This window comes from Rana temporaria, chromosome 5 (assembly GCF_905171775.1).
Source record: "Rana temporaria chromosome 5, aRanTem1.1, whole genome shotgun sequence".
Lineage (NCBI taxonomy): Eukaryota > Metazoa > Chordata > Amphibia > Anura > Ranidae > Rana > Rana temporaria.
Genome location: NC_053493.1, coordinates 399,493,524 through 399,516,777, shown reverse-complemented (window position 1 = coordinate 399,516,777; position 23,254 = coordinate 399,493,524). Strand labels below are relative to the sequence as shown.

Below are 23,254 nucleotides of genomic sequence, written 5' to 3'. Positions count from 1 at the left end.
GCGTACCTCCGCGCACTGGACCTGCTGCAAAGCTTCCTGGGGCTTCTTCTACGTAGGCCGCCCGCCCCCCTCCCTTGCTGTGTGATACGCTGAACGGTAGCGGTAAATGCCACTGTGAAAAATACGGTATCCCGCCGTGGACCAGTCTGATCCCGTGCGCCCGCTGCCTGCAATCTGCGGACGTGTTCTATCCCAGGTATGTTAAATGGCGTGACGGGGGGGGGGGCTGTCCATTCAGTATTCGGACTATAAGACGCAGGGAGATTTTCCCCCATATTTTTTTGGGGGGGGGAAAGTGCGTCTTATGGTCCGAAAAATACGGTATAACATGTCTGTTATTTAAAAAAAAGCTGAACCTTTAAAACCCCTTTAACCACTTAAGGACCGGACCAATATGCTGCTAAATGACCCAAGGGGTTTTTACAATTCGGCATTGCGTCGCTTTAACAGACAATTGCGCGGTCGTGCGACGTGGCTCCCAAACAAAATTGGCGTCCTTTTTTCCCCACAAATAGAGCTTTCTTTTGGTGGTATTTGATCACCTCTGCGGTTTTTATTTTTTGCGCTATAAACAAAAATAGAGCGACCATTTTGAAAAAAATGCAATATTTTTTACTTTTTGCTATAATAAATATCCCCCAAAAACATAAAAAAACTTTTTTTTTCCTCAGTTTAGGCCGATACGTATTCTTCTACCTATTTTTGGTAAAACAAAAAATCGTAATTAGCGTTTATCGATTGGTTTGCGCAAAATTTATAGCGTTTACAAAATAGGGGATAGTTTTATTATTATTATTTTTTTTTACTACTAATGGCGGCGATCAGCGATTTTTTTCGTGACTGCGACATTATGGCAGACACATCGGACAATTTTGACACATTTTTGGGACCATTGTCATTTTCACAGCAAAAAATGCATTTAAATTGCATTGTTTATTGTGAAAATGACAGTTGCAGTTTGGGAGTTAACCACAGGGGGCGCTGTAGGAGTTAGTGTTCACCTAGTGTGTGTTTACAACTGTAGGGGGGAGTGGCTGTAGGTCTGATGTCATCGATCGAGTCTCCCTATAAAAAGGGATCACTCGATCGATGCAGCCGCCACAGTGAAGCACGGGGAAGCCGTGTTTACATACGGCTCTCCCCGTTCTTCAGCTCCGGGGAGCGATCGCGAGGGGGCGGCTAGAAACGCGCCCTCTTGAAGCCACGGGAACCGCCGCATGTACCGGGGGGGGGGTGGGTCCGATCGGACCCCTGACCCATGTCTAGGCAGGGACGTACAGGTACGCCAATGTGCCTGTCCGTGCCATTCTGCCGACGTAAATGTACATGCGGCGGTCCGGAAGTGGTTAAAGGCGAAGTTCACCTTTAGGAACATATCACACCTGTACTTAGGGCTTAACATGCAATATGTTCCTAAAGCATCGGCCTCCCACCCGTGACAGCATGCAGAGAATCCTTTCTCCCGGAGTCGCTGTCACATTATGGGTACATTCACATCTGCAAATGCGCCCTGCCTCCAATTACATTCGAGAACCCCAACGAAGGTTCCCCCGATTAGCTGTGAGAAGTCGCCCCATTGAAAGCAACGGGAGGCTGCCTGCTCCTGCAGTTAAAGTGGATGTAAACCCTCCATACACCCAGTGAAGTGAACAGCCTCAGATGATACACAGAGATGAACCAAATCTCCCTACATAAGTTTTACATCCATATCTGCTGTCTTCACCTTTATATTCTGTTTAGAAAGTTCAGATTGCTTTAGGAAATTTTCTCTTCCTGGTTAACACAGAGTGTGATGTCTGGGCATACAGCCAAGATAGCTAACATTACTGATTGGAGGAAAGGCACACCCCATCTCATCATAGGCAGAGACTCTCATTAGATGTTTTGTAACAGGGTCAGCTCCCTGCTAATCTATTTATAGCAACCTCCCCAACACAAATTTCAGGCTGCTTTTATCAGATGTTTCCAAGAAGTTATCAGGCCGATAACAGAGGAACAGGTCAGGCAGAGCTCTGCAAAATACAAATATCAGGGTGACATAAAAGTGGGTGCCTTTTCTTTCTTGTGCCGTGACACCGAGGGGCAGGGTGGCCTCTCACCTAACAGCGTGTAGAAAACAGTACATGTCATCCAGGACACACATAGGTAGATTCACATAGGGGCGCCTAACTTTAGGACGGCCTAGCCTTTTTAGGCTACATCGCCGTAAATTAGTTAGGCTAGTAGTGATTCTCAAACCACTTACCTGCTAATTTTCGGCGGCGTAGCCTAAAACGAGCGGGCGTAAGGGCGCCTAATTCAAATGACTTGGAGGGGGGCTTGTTGTATGGAAATGAGGCTTGACCTCACGTTTGACGTTTTTTGACACTGCGCATGCGCCGGGCGACTACATTTCCCAGTGCGCATTGCGGCTAAGTAGGCCGTACGGGCCTATTGATTTCGACGTGGATGTAAACGACGCAACTCCCGATTCGCGGACGACTTACGCAAACAAGGTAAAAATTTCGAAATTTGCGGCGGGAACGGCGGCCATACTTAACATTGGCTAGGCCACTAGAGCATAGCTCTAACTTTAGGCGGCCTATCCCTTACGGAAACTTCGTAATTCGACGGCGTAGGCCTGGCGTACGTTTGCGTTCGGTCGTGAATCGGCGTATCCCCTCATTTACATAATCTACGCCGGCTGCAATGGAAGCGCCATCTAGCGGCCAAAAGAAACATTGCAATCAAAGATAGAACGGCGCAAGCCGGCCTATCTTAGATATGTTTAAGTGTATCTCTGTTAGAGAATACACTTAAACATAGGTCGGCTTAGATTCAGAGTTAGGCCGGCTTATCTGTAGATAAGCCGGCCTAACTCTTTGTGAATCTACCTACTACTCTTTTCTACACCTTTATAAAGATATTATTATCACTGAAGTTTTTAAGCTCTTTATTTCACCGATCATCATTATTTGTTGCAGCAAAATGTTTATGTTTATTTATTTATGTTGTTATTAACCACTTAAGACCCGGACCAAAATGCAGGTAAAGGACCCGGCCAGTTTTTGCGATTCGGCACTGCGTCGCTTTAACTGACAATTTCGCGGTCGTGCGACGTGGCTCCCAAACAAAATTGGCGTACTTTTTTTCCCACAAATAGAGCTTTCTTTTGGTGGTATTTGATCACCTCTGCGGTTTTTATTTTTTGCGCTTTAAACAAAAATATAGCAAACATTTGGAAAAAAATGCTATATTTTTTACTTTTTGTTGTAATAAATATTCCCCAAAAATATATAAAAAAATACTATTTTTTTTCCCTCAGTTTAGGCCGATACGTATTCTTCTACCTATTTTTGGTAAAAAATGTATAGCGTTTATAAAATAGGGGATAGTTTTATAGCATTTTTATAATTATTTTTTTTACTACTAATGGCGGCGATTAGCGATTTTTTTCTGTGACTGCGACATTATGGCGGACACTTCGGACAATTTTGACAAATTTTTGGGACCACTGTCATTTTCACAGCAACAAATGCTATAAAAATGCATTGTTTACTGTGAAAATGACAATTGCAGTTTAGGAGTTAACCACGAGGGGGCGCTGAAGGGGTCAAGTGTGACCTCATATGTGTTTCTAACTGTAGGGGGGCGGGGCTGGACATGTGACATCATGGATCGCCTTTCCCTATATCAGGGAACAGACAATCAATGACAGCGCCACAGTGAAGAACGGGGAAGGTGTGTTTACACACAGCTCTCCCCGCTCTTTAGCTCCGGGGACCGATCGCGGGACTCCGGCGGCGATCGGGTCCGCGGGTCCCGCGGAGCTTGGGACGCGGGCGCGCGCCCGGGACCCACGGCTGGGCACTTAAAGAGGATGTACCTGTACGTGCTTGTGCCCAGCCGTGCCATTCTGCTGACGTAAATGTGCAGGAGGCGGTCCTTAAGTGGTTAATAGCAGTGCAGCACCAGTCATTTTATATACAGCGGTGCTCATAAGTTTACATACCCTGGCAGAATTTATGATTTCTTGGCCATTTTTTAGAGAATATGAATGAGAACACAAACACTTTTCTTTTACTCATGCTTACTGTTTGGCTGAAGCCATTTATTATCAATCAACTGAGTTTACTCTTTTTAAATCCTAATGGCAACAGAAACTACCCAAATGACCCTGATCAAAAGTTTACATACCCCAGTTCTTAACCACTTAAGACCCGGACCATTAGGCAGGTAAAAAGGACCTGGCCAGTTTTTGCGATTCGGCACTGTGTCGCTTTAACCGACAATTGTGTGGTCGTGCGACGTGGCTCACAAACAAAACTGACGTCCCTTTTTTCCCACAATAGCTTTCTTTTGGTGGTATTTGATCACCTCTACGGTTTTTATTTTTTGCGCTATAAACAAAAATAAATATGCTATAATAAATATCCCCAAAAAAGATATAAAAAAACATTGGGCCAGATCCACATAGCGAGTACGCCGGCGTATCTACTGATACGCCGGCTTACTTTCAAATTTGCCGCGTCCTATCTTTAGTTTGAATCCTCAAACCAAGATACGACGGCTTCTGGGTTCAAACCGACAGGCGTACGCCTTCGGATCGTAGGTGCAATACTTTGGCGCCCGCTGGGTGGAGTCTGCATCGTTTTCCGCGTCGGGTATGCAAATTAGCTTTTTCCGACGATCTACGAACGTACGCGCGGCCGTGGCATTCTCTTACTTCGTCTCTAGTCGGCCTTTTCCGGCGTATAGTTAAAGCTGCTATTTTGCGGCATATACATAGACTTGCCATGTTAAAGTATGGCCGTCGTTCCCGCGTCGAAATTTGAATTATTATTTTTTTGGCGCAAGTCGTCCGTGAATAGGGATGGACGCAAGTCACTTCTAAGTTAAAAAAATAACGTTGTTGCGACGTCATTTCGCGCAAAGCACGGCGGGAAATTTCGAAACGGAGCATGCGCAGTTCAATCGGCGCGGGGACGCGCTTAATTTAAATGAATCACGCCCCCTACCCGCCGATTTGAATTCCGCCGCCAGAAATACACTACGCCGCCATAACTTACGGCGCAAAATCTTCCTGGATTTGACTTAAAGCCAGGTAAGATACGGCGGCGTAGCGTATCTCTGATACGCTGCGCCTATCCAATTATATGTGGATCTGGGCCATTATTTTTTCTCAGTTTAGGCAGATACGTATTCTTCTACTTATTTTTGTTAAAAAAAAAAAAAAAAAAAATCGCAATAAGCCTTTATCGATTTGTAAACGCTATAAATTTTGCGCAAACCAAATAGGGGATAGTTTTACGGCATTTTTTTTATATTTTTTTCTTTTTACTACTAATGGCGGCGATCGTCTATTTTTTTCGTGACTGCGACATTATGGCGGACACATCGGACAATTTTGACACCATTGACATTTTCACAGCGAAAAGTGCTATAAAAATGCACTGGTTACTGTGAAAATGACGATGGTAGTCTGTGCTCTGGGCTTTGGGCAGCCAAATGGTCCGGGGGCTGAAGTGGTTAACATTGTATTGACGCTCCCAGAAGTTTGCAGTGCGAGTCAGGTGCGATGTGGGAACCCGCAGCAGATTCGCAGTGTTCCCGCATCGCACCCATGTGAACCGGGACTCAGACAAGACAACATCTTCAGACACACAATTCATATATATATAAAAAAGTAAAAAAGTTAGACCTACGCAAACACTGGGCGGACAGCGTTATTCATGTTCCCGTAAGCGGCTCTGCCGAGTAGTTCTCTGAAGCAATTCTCTGCCAGGACCCCGGGATTCTCCTCCTTTTCGGTGACGCTGGGGGATGCCGGGGGACAAATTCGACTGCAAGAAAAAAAGTCACTATTCAGAATCTGCGTCTCGCTAACTGAATGCAAGTGACATGCGGTGCGGAGGAGACAACTGAAGGACGGCTTTGATTGCGACAAAGTGACACGTTGACGGATTCCCTGCGTGCAGATGAGTTCATTTTGTACCTTGTTGACATTGTGAGATGGAATATTTTTGTGTAGTCACTTCCACACCGCAGGAGACAAGATCAGGCAAAATCAATCTCTCCGACAGCCGAAGCAACATTTTAGCATCAACTCCAAGTAAGTGTAAACATGGCCGCCTTAAACTGATGAGCAGCGCACCGCGTCATATCACCCGAGGCGGTATTAACCACTTCAGACCCGAGGACGTCCCTCGGCTTTGTGCGGTGATATCTGAATGATGCCTGCAGCTACAGGCATCATTCAGATATCGCCGTCTTCAGCCAGCGATTCTGTGCACCAGAAGAACGATCAAAGCGGCGGTTCCGCCGCTCGATCGTTCTTCTAGGCAGCGGAAGGGGACGCCCCTCCCGCCGCCATCCGGTGCTTCGCCGGGCTCTCCCGTGCCATCAGGGGGCCCGGAGAGCGAATCGGCCGGCACTCGTTGGTGAAGCATAGAGATGACTGGTGACCAGACGGTCACAGTCATCTCTATGACCGTCGGAGGACCGGGCGCGACGTTATGACGTCACGCCCGGTACACGGAAGTAAACAAAGCCGCTATCGCGACTGTCGGCATGTGATCAGTGATTTTTTTTTCACCGATTCCATGCTTGTAAGCCTGTAGGAGAGATGTGGGGTCTTATTGACCCCACATCTCTCCATAAAGAGGACCTGTCACAGTGATTCCTATTACAAGGGATGTTTACATTCCATGTAATAGGAATAAAAGTGATCAAAAAAAAAAAATGAAGTAAAAAAATTAAATAATTTTTTTTTAAAAAAGTTTAAAAAACGCCCCTGTCCTCGTTGCTCGCATGCAGAAGCGAACGCGCATGCAAGTCCCGCCCACATATGTAAACACTGTTCAAACCCCACATGTGAGGTATCATCTCGCGCGTTAGAGCGTGTGCAACAATTCTAGCACTAGACCTTCTCTGTAACTCAAAAATAGTAACCTGTAAAAAAAAAAAATTTAAAGCGTCGCCTATGGAGATTTTTTAAGTACCAAAGTTTGGCGCCATTCCATGAGTGTGCGCAATTTTAAAGCGTGACATGTTAGGTATCTATTTACTCGGCGTAACAGCGTCTTTCACATTATACAAAAAAATTGGGCCAACTTTACCGTTTTGTTATTTTTTAATACATGAAACTGTTTTTTCCCTAAAAAAAGGCTTTGAAAAATTATTGCGCAAATACCATGCGAGAAAAAAAAAGTTGCAATGACCGCCATTTTATTCCCTAGGGTGTCTGCTAAAAAAATATATATATAATGTTTGGGGGTTCTGATTAAATTTTCTAGCAAAAAAATTGTGATTTTTACATAAAGGAGAAAAAGTGCCAAAATAGGCCCGGTAACGAAGTGGTTAAAGGGGAACTTTACCCATAGCAACTTGCTAAAGGAATAAACACTCATCGGCCACTTCATTAGGTACACCTGTTCAATTACTTGGTAACACAAATTGCTAATCAGCCAATCATATGGCAGCAACTCAATGCAGTTAGGCATCTAGATGTGGTGATTACTGTAATGATATCACGCACTGGACCTGGACACACGAATAGCTGTAGCTAGTGGCCATGTTGTTTGAAACTGTACGGCAGCCATGACAGCTTAGCTAACAGGGTAAGTTTGCAGTACAAATGAACTCACTCCCTCCTCCCTTATTCTCAGGAATTCATAGGCTTAAAGTGGATGTGAAGCCACTCTCATCCTTTCTAAACTACTGCCATAGTGGTTATCTATAAGGATATAGATGCCTCCTGCATGTATCCTCACCTGTCAAATGTCTCCCCTCTGTCTGTTATAAGAACTGAAAAACTGCAGATTCTGTGGGTGGGTCTGTTGTCTGGAGCTCGGTGGGTGGAGGTGGAGTCGTGATGTCAGTAGTCTCCCCGCCCACCTCTACAATCCCCTTACACTAAATTCTGCTATGATCACCAACATCCAGTCAAAATCCAGAAAAGTAACCACATGACTTCAGAAAAAGAGTGGGAGTTAAAAAATAATGCCGGTCTCCAGGCTAGTGCATGAGATATGTAAATAACCTGTCACTCACAGCAAGGGGGCAGAACAGACTTAGGTTTTTCTCTGTAAATCCGTTTTAATTTCACTGAACAATAAAAGAGGATTGCTCAGAGCTGGATTAATGGGCACAGATGATAGGAAATCTTATACTGTACATTGTGACATCAAACTTTATTTTTTTTTATTTTTTTTCCGGGTTTACATCCACTTTAAAGGGGGTTGTAAAGGTACAATTTTTCCTCCCTAAATATCTTCCTTTACCTTAGTGCAGTCCTCCTTCACTTACCTCATCCTTCCATTTTGCTTTTTAATGTCCTCCACACAGTAATGCAAGGCTTTCTCCCTGGTGTGGAGTATCATGCTCGCCCCCTCCCTTGGACGACAGGAGAGTCAGGACGCTCTCTACGTTGCAGATAGAGAAAGGAGCTGTGTGTTAGTGGGCGTCCTGACTCTCCTGTAGTCCAAGGGAGGGGGCGAGCACGACACTCCACACCAGGGAGAAAGCCTTACATTACTGTGTGGAGCTACAGACAGAAGAACAGGAAGTGAGGATTTCTCAGAAAAAATAAGGACATTTAAAAGCAAAATGGAAGGATGAGGTAAGTGAAGGAGGACGGCACTAAGGTAAAGGAAGCTATTTAGACCCCTTTCACACTGAAGAGTTTTTACAGTGTTTTAGCGTTAAAAATAGCGCTATTAAAACGCTCATAAAACACTCTTAATGCATCTTAATGGACCCTTTCACACTGAGTCCTGCAAGCAGCATCTTTGGAGCAGCTTTTGGGCGCTGAAAAAAACGCTCCAAAAACGCCCCTCTCCATTGTAATCAATTTAAAGCGCTGTAAAAACGCCTTACCCTTTCACACCGAGGCACTGCAAAAACGCCCTAAAACGTTAGGGTCTTAGCGGTGCTTTACCAGCACATTGGGATTGCAGATGAGGCTTCGCTCCAAAAACGCTCGAATAACGCCCCAGTGTGAAAGGGGTCTTACGGAAAAAAATTGTACCTTTACAACCCCCTTGTCTCTAAAACGCTTAATGCAAGCTATAAACGAACCTGCCTCTTAAAGGGCGCTATCATTTTAGAGTAAAGCTTCGTAGACACGGTCGGACTTCAAACAAACTTTTCCGTGGATTTTTGTCCGAAGGGAGTAGGCCGGGCACACCCATAGAATACACACACTCTGGGCCAGATTCTCATAGAATCGGCGTTGGCGTAGTGTAAGCCATTTACACTACGCCACCGCAACTTACTGGAGCAAGTGCCGTATTCTCCAAGCACTTGCTCCGTAATTTGCGGCGGTGTAGTGTAAATGGCCCCCGCGACGTAAAGTCGTATTCGTGAACCGACGGAAAAAGCCGACGCGGACCCTACGCCTCATATAGCAGGGGTAACCTTACGCTTACGGAAACGACGTACGCGACGCAAATTAGTTCGGGAATCGGCGTATCAGGCTCATTTGCATAGTCAAATGAGACCTGAACGTAAACGCCACCTAGCGGTCAGCGTTGTATTGCATTTAGGATCCGACGGTGAAAGTGACTTACACCAGTCGGATCCTAGCCTAATTCCGGCGTATCTTGTTTTGCGAATACAAAACAATGATACGTCGGCGGGAATTTCGAATTACGCCGGTGTATCTGTAGATACACCGGCGTAACTCTTGAGAATCTGGCCCTCTGACTTTTCTGCAAACTTTCTCAACATCACATGGTTTTTCTGCTCCTTTCTGCCACCCTTTGGTCAACTTCTGCTATTGTTGGCTGATTTTAATATTGGTTCTGGGCATGCGTGTTTGTACTTCGGAAAAAAGTCCGATGGATTCCTGTTCACACGGTCGGACTTTGCACCATGGGACTTTTGTTGTCGAAAAGTTTGTCTGTTTGAAGAGAGAACTTTTGTCCGATGAAAACCGAAAAAGTTTGTCCGATGGAGCGCACACACGGTCTGATTTTTTGGAAAACTTGCTAATTTTGAAGTGTGTTGGCAAAAAGTCCGATCGTGTGTATGGGGCTTAAGGCTCCTGAGCAGACCTGCCTGTGGTGGCAGTGTGTGTTGCAGACGCTCAGGCTGGGTTCACACTACTACACTACTTTGATCCTACTTTGCTCTGCTACATTGGTCCTACATTTATCCTACATTGGTCCTACATCCATCCTACTTTCATGAACAGGATACTACTTTGGTCCGACTTCAATGATATTCAATGGGCCTGAAGTAGGACCAATGTAGGACCAAAAGTAGTACAGGGAGCATTTTCAAAGTCGGACCGACTTGTGTAGGACGCTACAAGACGCTCTCATAGGGAAACATTGAACACAGAGCAAAGTAGGATGAAAGTAGTGTAGTAGTGTGAACCCAGCCTTATTCTAAAATCATAATTGGTATTGCTAGGTAATGGGAGTACTGACCCTCCCTCATCAAACATCAGTGGTGGCAGTTACCGGGCTAATTACGCAATTAACCCTTTGTGAACAGAATGCGAGTATAGCCTTATGATAATAAAGGGTAAAAACGTACCATTATCCCGGTTTATCATGGAAAAGAGGTAGGGTGGGGACAGGGGAATGGTTGCTGAGACTAGGTCTGAGACTGCCCACCCAGTTGAATGAAGGGACTATCTCGGTACTGATAGAACACAAGTACCTGCGGTTAGAGAGAGATGACCAGCCCTGGACACAAACACTTTGCCTATGGGGGCAATCATCTCTCCCTAACCCAGTGTTTCTCAATTCCAGTCCTCAGGCCCCCCCAACAGGTCAGGTTTTCAGGATTTCCATTATTTTGCACAGGTGATTTGATCAGTTTCACTGCCTTAGTAATCACCACAGCCTTTTCATCTGAGGGAAATCCTGAAAACCTGACCTGTTGGGGGGGCCTGAGGACTGGAATTGAGAAACACTGCCCTAACCGCAGGTAATCGCTTCACGTGCAATTCCATCTGAACAGCCACGGACAGCTGCGGCCGCTGTCAGCCTATCATTGCTTTGCACAGGCTGAGCGGCCACAACTATCTGCATCCACCTGTGAGTCTAGCTGCAGGAATCTGCTGGATTCTTGATGAAGCTGGTGTACCCCCCCGATGTTCTGGTTCTCTTCACCCACATACCTGTCATTGTCTTCTATCTTCTGCATATTAAACAGCAATGATGGGACGATTTTATCCATGTGTTGCGGTTCCCAGATTGTCGCCCGAAGCTCATCATTTACGGTTTTACGGACAACGCCTTGGATCCCCCGAATTCCTGCAATTCTTATTCTACAAGACAAGGTGCAAATAAAACCAAGAGTTAATAGGAAAAGGTTGGCTCATTCAGGAGGCAGTCCTACAAGAGAATGAAAATATGATTATAATGATATGCAGTGGAACCTTGGTTTAGTAGTTCCTCGGTTAACAAGCATTTTGAAAGACGAGCAACTTTTTTTTTTTAAATCCTGACTCGGTTTGCGAGTGTTGTTTTGCAAAACAAGCAGAATTCAAGCTAATGGGGTGTGTAGTACCGCATTTGGCATGAGGTGCGGGGTAGGGTGACCACGTGTCCCGGATTGCCCGGAACAGTCCCGCATTTTGCAAGTCTGTCCCGGGCACATTCATTCAAACTGACACAGCCACCCCCCAGGGTCAATCTGATGTCCCCAAAAAAGGCCGCCACATCACCACTTTACTCACTGACAGTACTTGTCCTGGCCGGGAATGCCTGGAGAAGCACAATCCCACCCTCTGGTTGTGATTGGAGAAATCATAAATCCCGCCTCTTGTGTACAATCACTGTGCTGTGATTCGTTACAGCACAAGCTGATTTTTGAGAAGGGAGGGTGTCCCTGAATGGTAGTTTGGAAATGTGGTCACCCTAGTGCGGGGGCGCCGGTGACACTCGAGATGTAAACATCCCTTGTAATAGGAATCTATCGTGACAGGTCCTCTTTATGGAGAGATGCGGGGTCAAAAAAGAACTCGCATCTCTCCTCCAGGCTGGAAAGCATGGAGATCGGAAAAAAAAAAATTCACCGATCTCATGCCGACAGCCGCGGCTTTGTTTAAATCCGCTGCCCGGACGCAACGTCATAGATCTCTATGGTCGTCATCCGGCGGGAGCCGATTCTTTCTGTGGGTCCCCGATGGCACGGGGGAGCCCGAAGAAGAACCGGATGGCGGCGGGAGTGGGGGATGGCGTCCCCTCCCTTCGCCTGTAAGAATGATCAAGCGGCGGAACTGCTTCCAGAAAATAAGAATATCTAAATGATGCCTGTAGCTGCGCCCATCATTCAGATATCCCCACTGAAAGTCAAGGACGTCATATGACGTACCGCGGGCGGGAAGTGGTTAACCACTTGACGACCGCCGCATGTATATGTACGTCCACAGAATGGCACGTACAGGCATATGGGCGTACAGGTACGTCCCCGCCTTTCCGCGGGTCCGATCGGGACCCCCCCCCCCCCCGCTTCATGCGGCGGTCGGAGCGATCCGGGACGACGGCCCGGCTATTCGTTAATAGCCGCCCCGTCACGATCGCTCCCCGGAGCTTTAGAACGGGGAGAGCCATATGTAAACACGGCTTCCCTGTGCTTCACTGTGGCGGCTGAATCGATCGAGTGATACCTTTTATAGGGAGACTCGATCGATGACGTCAGTCCTACAGCCACACCCCCCTACAGTTGTAAACACACACTAGGTGAACCCTAACTCCTACAGCGCCCCCTGTGGTTAACTCCCAAACTGGAACTGTCATTTTCACAATAAACAATGCAATTTAAATGCATTTTTTGCTGTGAAAATGACAATGGTCCCAAAAATGTGTCAAAATTGTCCGAAGTGTCCGCCATAATGCCGCAGTCACGAAAAAAATCGCTGATCGCTGCCATCAGTAGTAAAAAAAAAAAAAAAATAATAAAACTATCCCCTATTTTGTAAACGCTATAAATTTTGCGCAAACCAATCGATAAACGCTTATTGCGATTTTTTTTTTACCAAAAATAGGTAGAAGAATACGTATCAGCCTAAACTGAGGAAATTTTTTTTCAAAATTGTCGCTCTATTTTTGTTTATAGCGCAAAAAATAAAAACCGCAGAGGTGATCAAATACCACCAGAAGAAAGCTCCATTTGTGGGGAAAAAAGGACGTCAATTTTGTTTGGGAGCCACACCGCACGGCCGTGCAATTGTCAGTTAAAGCGACGCAGTGCCGAATTGTAAAAACGTCTTTGGGCATTTAGCAGCATATTGGTCCGGGTCTTAAGTGGTTAAACTCCACATCCTATCATAATAAAAAGGTAGAGTTATATTTAAAAAATAAATTAATCCAAAATGTACTTCAGTAGGTAGACCCTGGGAAAGTGGAGGATCCCAAATCCCTCCAAAGATCCTGGGGCACGGTGCTGGGTAGTCTTCTTGTGATATTTAGAATCCTCAGCTTTCCCAGGATCTCCCCAAAAAGTCCGTCACCCTTACCTAAATGTCCCACAAGCAGAAGCCAAGGTGTAAGGCAAGTATTTTTTATATATTCACCTAAAGTTTGATACTTTCTTTATAACTTGATGTGGCATTTTTTTACAACATTGACATGAATTGTGTACTTGGCTGAAGCTCAGCTCTATGTGTAATCATCTCAGAGCTTGTTCTAAAAATTAGGTGTCATGTAAAAGGGAACTTCCACTTTCCACTTACTCGGTCTGCACTTCGGGGTCACTGTGACAAGAGTGGCACATCGCGCTGAAACGGGAGACAAAGAAATCGTAGCGCCTGTGATAGGAGGGGGTGTCCTCTTCAATGTTTGCAAACTTGACAAACTAAAGAAAAAAGAAAAAAACATTTAGTAAGAGATGTTCAGATGGGACGTCTGGGGGATACACAAGACTTCACAGATCTATTTGTACACATGCCCGAGTATGACGTGATGGTGCTGCTTAAAGTGACCCTGACCCCCAATAAGATCATAAAGTGACCCTGACCCCCCACATAAGATCATAAAGTGACCCTGACCCCCATAAGATCATAAAGTGACCCTGACCCCCATAAGATCATAAAGTGACCCTGACCCCCATAAGATCATAAAGTGGCCCTGACCCCCATAAGATCATAAAGTGGCCCTGACCCCCATAAGATCATAAAGTGGCCCTGACCCCCATAAGATCATAAAGTGGCCCTGACCCCCATAAGATCATAAAGTGGCCCTGACCCTCATAAGATCATAAAGTGACCCTGACCCCCATAAAGTCATAAAGTGACCCTGACCCCCATAAGATCATAAAGTGACCCTGACCCCCATAAGATCATAAAGTGGCCCTGACCCCCATAAGATCGTAAAGTGACCCTGACCCCTATAAGATCGTAAAGTGACCCTGACCCCCATAAGATCATAAAGTGGCCCTGACCCCCATAAGATCATAAAGTGGCCCTGACCCCCATAAGATCATAAAGTGGCCCTGACCCCCATAAGATCATAAAGTGGCCCTGACCCCCATAAAACCATAAAGTGACCATGACCCCCCCATAAGATCGTAAAGTGACCCTGACCCCTATAAGATCGTAAAGTGACCCTGACCCCCATAAGATCAGGATGTCGGTACATTCTTTCAGGAGTTGTCCACAAGCAAGATGAAAACGGGCAGGAAGAAATTTTAGAACTTCGTTTTATCTACGAAACCGGACATCGGGAGATATTTTTCACAACAGAATTGAGTGTTACATCAAAATGATATAAACTTAAGAATTGGTTAAAAAATATATATAAATCAATTGTCGTTGGAACTCCACTTTAAGTGGTTAAATGAAATGTGGCAGCCTGGTTGGCAAGTGGCTATACACGAGTCCAATTATTAACGGCCTGGGATAAGCCTACCTATTATTACAAAACGACTATTCTGTTTCTTTAATGAACATTTCACAGTCAGCTGTAGATAACGGTAGAGAGCCGCTGTGCAAGTTCCAAGGCAACTAGCTCAGCCTGAACATTGCTCACCAAGCTCAACAAATTATTTAACCACTTGCTTACTGGGCACATAAACCCCCTTCGTGCCCAGGCGAAATTTCAGCTTCCGGCACTGTGTCGCTTTAACTGACATTTGCGCGGTCGTGCGACGTGGCTCCCAAACAAAATTGACGTCCTTTTTTCCCCACAAATAGAGCCTTATTTTGGTGGTATTTGATCACCTCTACGGTTTTTATTTTTTGCGCTATAAACAAAAATAGAGTGACAATTTAAAAAAATATATATATATAGATTTTTTACTTGTTGCTAGAATAAATATCCCAATTTTTTTTTTTTTAAAAAAACTATTTTTTTTCTCAGTTAAGGCCGATACGTATTTTTCGACGTATTTTTGTAAAAAAAAAAAAAAAAATCGCAATAAGCGACTGGTTTGCGCAAAAGTTATAGCGCCTACAAAATGGGGGATAGATTTATGATTTTTTTTTTTTTTTTACTTGTAATGGCGGCGATTTGCGATTTTTTTGTCAGGGCTGCGATATTGCGGCGGATGTATCGGACACTTTTGACACAATTTTGGGACCATTCACATTTATACAGCCATCAGTGCTATAAAAATGCACCAATTACTGTATAAATGTGACTGGCAGTGAAGGGGTTAACACTAGGGGGTGAAGAAGGGGTTAAATGTATTCCCTGGGTGTGTTCTAACTGTGTGGGTGGAGGGGGGTGACTGGGGGAGGTGACCGATGCTGTGTCCCTATGTACAAGGGACACAGATCGGTCTCCTCTCTCCCTGACAGCACGTGGAGCTCTGTGTTTACACACGTGGAGCTCTGTGTTTACACACAGAGCTCTGTGTTTACACACAGAGCTCCACGTCCTGCTGTGTCACCGACGATCGCGGGTATCTGGCGCACATCACGGCCGCCAGGCACTCGCATCGGCTCCCGAACGATGCGCCGGGCACGTTGTTTCCCCACTGCGCGCCCCCAGCGGCGCGCACAGGGAACAACAACAACAACAACAGGACGTCTAAAGACGTCCACTCGGCACTTGAGAGCCGCGCTGTGGACGTCTTTCGACCATAGCGCGGATCTCAAGTGGTTAAGAGCCTGCGCAGACACAACTGAACAATAACGGGTAATAAATACCCTTCACGGAGTTTATTATCTCCTTGTCCACACTCGTACCATCAAGCTTGTCAGAGGGATGGGGAGACGCTTTAACCACCGACTTTGCAAACCCGTCCCATCACTTATTCCTTACAAAGATCCAAGCCGATAAAACCAACAAATTCTTTTGGTGCCTCAATCCAGCTTCTTAAAAACAGAGGAACGGGAGCTTAAAAATAGCTCTGGGAGCGATTAGAGAGATAACATCAAACAGAAGTCGGCTTGCCAAGAGGATGACAATCTTGACCTACTTTTTTGCAAGATGAGTATTTTATGAATATTTTACTGAACGGGAAGTGGAATCTAAATAAAGACGCCGTTTCGCGCCGAAGACTGACAGCATTGTGCCACAATGAGGCTTGAAGTCATCAGATCACCGGAGCTAAAATTTAGGAGACGGTACGGTTTCAAAAATAATGGGAAGAGAAAAACAAGTTTAAAAAGAAGAATATTTTAGGAAAAAAAAAATAGAAGAAACAGTAGTTCTGCCTGCAATATCCAGGATAGACATTGAACATTTTTAAATGTTTTAAGTATTAGCGATAAAAAAACTCTACACTATTAGGTAGATTCACACACAATGGCCTAAACTTGCGGCGGCGTAGCTTAGCGTGTTTAGGCTACGCCGCCGTAAGTTAGCCAGGCAAGTACATGATTCACAATGTACTTACCTGCTAAGTTACGGCGGCGTAGCCTAAATCGGCGGGCGTAAGGGCGCCTAATTCAAATGTGTTTGAGGGGGGGCGTGTTTTATGTTAATTGGGCTTGACCTTACGTTTTTTACATTTTTTGCGAGCTGCGCATGCGCTTACATTTCCCAGTGTGCATTGCGGCTAAGTACGCCGCACAGGCCTACTGATTTCGACGTGGACGTAAACAACGCAAGTCCCGATTCACGAACGACTTACGCAAACGACGTAAAAAATTTGAATTACGATGCGGGAACGGCGGCCCATCTCTAACGTAAACGGCGTAAAAGTACTGCATCGGCCGGGCGTACGTTCATGAATCGGCGTATCTACTAATTTACATATTCTACGCCGACCGCAATGGAAGCGCCACCTAGCGGCCATTCTCCAGGAATGGATTATGCTCGTAATCCGAGGTTCCACTGTATATTGGAGGTCCAAAGAAGTGCCTTCAATGAAAGAGTGGCACCGGCGTATTGACCGCAGAGGTGGAGAAGCTGATCCATATAACTCTTGACAAAGTCTCGAAATATTCTGACACTCGGGCGTCCTGGATAACTTATCAAGGTTCAAGTTCATATTGAGCACTACAGTAAGCCATTTACTGATATCTGGGCATATCAGCGCGATGGAGAATTGTGCCGAGTCCAATCGCATGTCTGCCATGACACAGCTTTCCTACGTACACTCGGCAAAGATGGATGGAGAGGGCAGCTGGTGGTGACCCTCTGGATTCCTCACTCTTAACCTATGCTTTTCCCCTTCTGACCTTCAGAAGGGGAAAAGAAACCAATGACGTCCTTGCGACGTCATTTGGAGCAATGCACACTGGGATATCTTAAGGACGGCGCATGCGCAGTTCGTTCGGCGCGGGGACGCGCTTCATTTAAATGATACACGCCCCCTACCTGCCGAATTTGAATTCCGCCGGGTAAAATACACTACGCCGCTGCAACTTACGGAGCAAGTGCTTTGAGAATACAGCACTTGCCCGTGCAAGTTGTGGAGGCGTAACGTAAATCAGATACGTTACGCCCGCACAATTTTGCGTGGCTGTACGTGAATCTGCCCCTTGGTTTGTTCTTTGTTTTTTTATAGACCTCCGAATGGGAAGATAAGTTTGGAAATAAAAAGGTGATCAAATGTGGGAACATTTGTGACGTATTAGGCAGGTTTTGCTGGTGCCATTAAATTTTTTAGCAAAAATTTGGTGTGTGCGTATGTGTATAAATGTGTGCCCATTATGCCAAAAGAGTATTTGTGAGTTCAGATACTGATGCTGGTAGAGAAAACACGGGGAAAAAAAATTGAAAAAAAAAATGTTTCCGTATTTTTTTTAAAGGAAAAAAAAAAAATAGTGTGGAATATGTTCTTTTACAATGATAAATAAGATATCTTTGACATGGTCTTCAAACTATACGACATGCAGCCCTTAATGAAAGATATCTGAGACTTTTGTAAATTCTTACATTTTTGCAAGTTCTCTTCGCAGAAGACAAGCAAATCCTGGAATACAATTCAAGTAACACTGTACTTCTCAATGCAGTTCTCAAACAAGAGAAACATGCATTTTTGCCACTCAGGGGCACTGCCAGGGAAAGGCTCCAGTTCAGTTTGCTTATAGGCTTCATCTTGTACCTCCTACAGTTGGGTGATTGCTGGGATACAGTAGATTATAGTTTGTTCTCTCAGGCCTTAATTGACAGGTGAGAGGGTAAATTTGTCTGAACAATTCGTTTATCTTTATAACCTTTAAATTATTCCTATTACTGTTCACCACCATCACAGCATAAGGTTTCTCAGATATATACCGTATTTATCGGCGTATATCGCGCACTTTTTTGCCCTGAAAATCAGGGCAAAATCGTGGGTGCGCGATATACGCCGCTACCCGCTTTCCCGCGCCGAGTTTTGAATACTGCGCCGACATATACCGAGCGCAGTACACTCGGGTATAGTCGTCCAGTCCTGGACGTACAGGACGTGAGCGCGACAGTTGCCGAGCCTGCCCGAGTGTACTGCGCTCGGTATATGCTGGCGCAGTATTCAAAACTCGGCGCGGGAAACGAGCGGGGAGGATGCCGCGGGGACGCCGCAGAAGGACGCCGGACCCGCCGAAGAGGACACCGGACCCGCCGCAGAAGGACACCCGAAGCCGCAAAAGGATGCCGGACCCGCCGAAGAGGACACCCGAAGCCGCAGAAGGACGCCGGACCCGACGAGGCCGCCGATGGACGCCGCGCAAGACACCAAAACTGCAAGTACAAAAATAACTTTTTTTCCACAGGATTGGGGGTCACTTTAGGGGTGCGCGGTATACGCGGGATCACGTTATACCGCGATAAATACGGTAGTCTGCTCAGTAAATTGTTTTTCTTTTCAACTCTCAGTAAAATGGTGAGATCAACCTAAAGTTTGAAAACATTTCCACTGTGCAATTTCTGCTGAGAGCAAATCTGCAATTTGCAAATATTGTGAGAAGAAATTTTCCAAATGCTACAAGGATGACAAAACGCATCCTGGCATCCCAGAGATGCCTAAAAGACATAAAAAAAAAAAAAATACTTTATTGGAAAAAAATAAAAATGAGGACCATAAAGAAAGTGGGAGGAGCTTTTCTTTCCAGAGTTCTCACTCCAGAAACATTCTTTCTGATGCTTCTGGATCATAAAAGTGTTCCTTACTTGAAGATGCTGCTGGTGAAGAAAGTGTTAAAAAACCACGGCCTCCCAAAATACACAATCCATTCATTTATATACACAATGACACCTGGAAATCAGGAGAGCATTCATCAAGATCTTTATAGAGTGATATATGCTTCTGGATCAGCATTGTCAATCACTTAAAATGCATATTTGCAGGAACCTTTTAAATTATTACAAAATAAAGGGGGGGGTGACCTGCTCTCATGTATAGGTGAAATCTCCTCATCATATACAGTCCTTGTTATTCAATTTGCAATAAAAAATGTAATTAAAAAAAAAAAATCAAGGTTTATTTACTTAACCACTTCCTGCCCGGTCAATAGTCAATTGACGTCCGGGAAGTGGTTGTGAAATCCTGACTGGTTGTCTATTGACGTCGTGCAGGATTACATGCCGGCGCGCGCAGCGATTGGTGATGCGGGGTGTCATTCTGACACCCTGCATCTCCGATCTCGGGAAAGAGCCTCCGGCAGAGGCTCTCTACCACGTGATCAGCCGTGTCCAATTACGGCTGATCACGATGTAAACAGGAAGAGCCGTTGATCGGCTCTTCCTCACTCGCGTCTGACAGACGCGAGCCGATCATCGGCTCTCCTGACAGGGGGGGGTTCGCGCTGATTGTTTATCAGCGCAGCCCCCCCTCGGATGCCAACACTGGACCACCAGGGAGTGCCCCCCGGTGCTCAATAGAGCAAAAGTAGAAAAAAAAATTTAACACAATCGATGCCAATCAGTGCCCACAAATGGGCACTGATTGGCAACATGGGCACTGACTGAAATGATGCCCAGCAATGCCATCAGTGCCACCCCTTAGTGCCCATCTATGCCCAGTGCCCACCTATCAGTGCCCATCTGTGCCACCCATAAGTGCCGCCAAAGAGAGCCCATAAGTGCCGCCAAAGAGAGCCCATCAGTGCCGCCAAAGAGAGCCCATCAGTGCCGCCAAAGAGAGCCCATCAGTGCCGCCAAAGAGAGCCCATCAGTGCCGCCAAAGAGAGCCCATCAGTGCTGCCATATCAGTGCCCATAATTGAAGAAGAAAACTTACTTTTTTACAAAAACATTTACAGAAAAAATAAAAACTTAATTTTTTTCAAAAATGTGGGTATTTTTTTAGTTGTTGCGCAACAAATAAAATAAATCGCAGAAGTGATCAAATACCACCAAAAGAAAGCTCTATTTGTGGGAACAAAATGATAAAAATTTCATTTGGGTACAGTGTAGCATGTCATTCAAAGTGCGACACCGCTGAAAGCTGAAAGTTGGCTTGGGCAGGAAGGTGCGCAAGTGCCTGGTATGGAAGTGGTTAATAAACTACTTTTATTTCAAGCATAATACTTTAATATTCACTGCATTCACCTTCCCAGTGTAACAAAACATTTCCACGTTGCAATTTCTGCTGAGAGCAAAGTTGCAATTTGCAAATAATGTGAGAAGAAATATTCTTTTCCAAATGCTACAGCGATGACAAAATACATCCTGGCATCCCAGAGATGCCCGAAAGACATTAAAAATACTTTACGGAATGAAATGAGGACCAGAATGAAAGTGCAAGGAGCTTTTCCCTTCAGAGTTCTCATTCCAGAAACATTCTTTTTGCTGCTTCTGGATCATCACAAAGTGTTTCTTCATAGTTACTTGGAAGCCCCACAGATTGCTTTATGGTTCTGCAAGACCCTGTGTATACACGTGCAACATTCAAGGGCATTTCCATTCCACTGAACTTTGTGTTAAAGCGGGAGTTCACCCAATTATGGGTTTTTTTTTGTGTTTTCCCCTTAGATGGATGCTCGTTTTGTCTAGGGGAATCGGCTAGTTGTTTTAAAATATGAGCTGTACTTACCGTTTTCGAGATGCATCTTCTCCGTCGCTTCCGGGTATGGGTCTTCGGGAGCGGGCGTTCCTTCTTGATTGACAGTCTTCCGAGAGTCTTCCGGCGGTCGCATCCATCGCGTCACTCGTAGCCGAAAGAAGCCGAACGTCGGTGCGGCTCTATACTGCGCCTGCGCACCGACGTTCGGCTTCTTTCGGAAAATCGTGACGCGATGGATGTGACCGTCGGAAGCCTCTCGGAAGACTGTCAATCAAAATAGGAACGCCCAGTCCCGCAGCCCATACCCGGAAGCGACGGAGAAGATGCATCTCGAAAACGTTAAGTACGGATCATATTTTAAAACAACTAGCCGATTCCCCTAGACAAAACGAGCATCCATCTAAGGGGAAAAAGTGTCATGTGCGGGTGAACCTCCGCTTTAAGATATGAGAAAGAACTGCAAATTGACTACTTACAGAATTTGTTCCGTAGACCTGCAGCTTGGGTTCTCCAGACTCCAGAAGCTTGGCCACCATATGCAGAAAACTCTCCACAAAGGGCTTGATGCTCTGGGAGTGGCAGGCCATAAGGAGCTGATCCAGGGCCTCCATTGCAATGAAGACATTGCTGAAAATACAAACATGCATTTTACCATCTAGGCAATTTATGGGACATCATTCTGCACAAGACTACATGGTATTTATAATATGCCATATGTTTTCTGTTATTTTGACCCTCAGCCCCGATGAAGAGTTCTGAGCCCCTGAAACGCATTGGCTTTACCTCCATATTACTTTATCAACAATAATAAACTTGTATCGGACTCATTTACAAACTTGCAGAGCTCCCATCCATTACACTGAATGAGGGTCTACTTGTTCAGAATATGTACATTTTTAGTGTGCATAATCCGATGTTGTACCCAAACTAAATATCTCTCTCTCTCTCTCTCTCTCTCTCTCTCTCTCTCTCTCTCTCTCTCTCTCTCTCTCTCTCTCTCTCTCTCTCTCTCTCTCTCTCTCTCTCTCTCTCTCTCTCTCTCTCTCTCTCTCTCTCTCTCTCTCTCTCTCTCTCTCTCTCTCTCTCTCTCTCTCTCTCTCTCTCTCTCTCTCTCTCTCTCTCTCTCTCTCTCTCTCTCTCTCTCTCTCTCTCTCTCTCTCTCTCTCTCTCTCTCTCTCTCTCTCTCTCTCTCTCTCTCTCTCTCTCTCTATAATTTCATCCTCAGTTTAGGCCTATATCTATTCTCCTACACATTTTTGCGCAAAAGCTATAGCGTCTACAATCTATGGGAAAGATTTATGGCGTTGTTTATTTTTTTTTTTTACTAGTAATGGAAGGGTAAGTAGGTCTATTTTTAGATAGAAGTACATGCTTGTTCAATTCATTTATTTTGTCAGGGTTGCGGTACGCTTTCAGATAAAAGTGGTCTCTGCAGTGGATTCACCGCAAGATCACCTTTATCGGGGCTTTCCCTCCCCCTGCGCTCCCATGCCCTCCGCCGCTTACCAGAGCCTTCGGTAGCAGCGGAGGCGATCGCTTCTGTTCTCTTGTGTGGTATGGAGAACGAGTGAGGGGAAGATGGCCCCCACCCGTCTCAATATCATTGCAGGGCGGAAGCGATGTCAAAACGTCACTGCCGCCCATAGCTCTTAACCACTTGCCGACCAGCCGCCACAGTTTTACTGCGGCAGCATGGCTCGGCTGGGCGAACAAACGTTATGTTACGTCGCTTTGCCCTGTGGCCACTAGGGGCACGCGTGTGCCGGAAGCCCAGTGCTCGCCCCCAAAGCAGATACGAGTGCCCGGCGGGCGCGATGACTGCCGGGCACCCACGATCGCTCATGAAAGAGCGAGAAAGGGGATCTGTGTGTGTAAACACACATATCCCAGTTCTTTCAGGGGAGAAACGACTGATCGTATGTTCATACAAAGTATGAACAGCG

At 45.6% G+C, this 23,254-nt stretch overlaps 1 protein-coding gene across 1 annotated transcript in view; it reads right to left on the bottom strand.

Annotated features, from left to right (window-relative positions):
* EFR3A (EFR3 homolog A) overlaps positions 1-23,254 on the bottom strand; it is a 225,687-nt gene that overhangs the window by 132,881 nt on the left and 69,552 nt on the right. Inside the window, exons 5-8 of the mRNA XM_040354978.1 lie at positions 21,788-21,938; positions 13,670-13,791; positions 11,111-11,260; positions 5,685-5,822 (exon numbers count right to left, since the gene is read on the bottom strand). Coding sequence (XP_040210912.1) covers positions 5,685-5,822; positions 11,111-11,260; positions 13,670-13,791; positions 21,788-21,938 — 561 coding nt within the window. The remainder of the gene's footprint in view (positions 1-5,684; positions 5,823-11,110; positions 11,261-13,669; positions 13,792-21,787; positions 21,939-23,254) is intronic.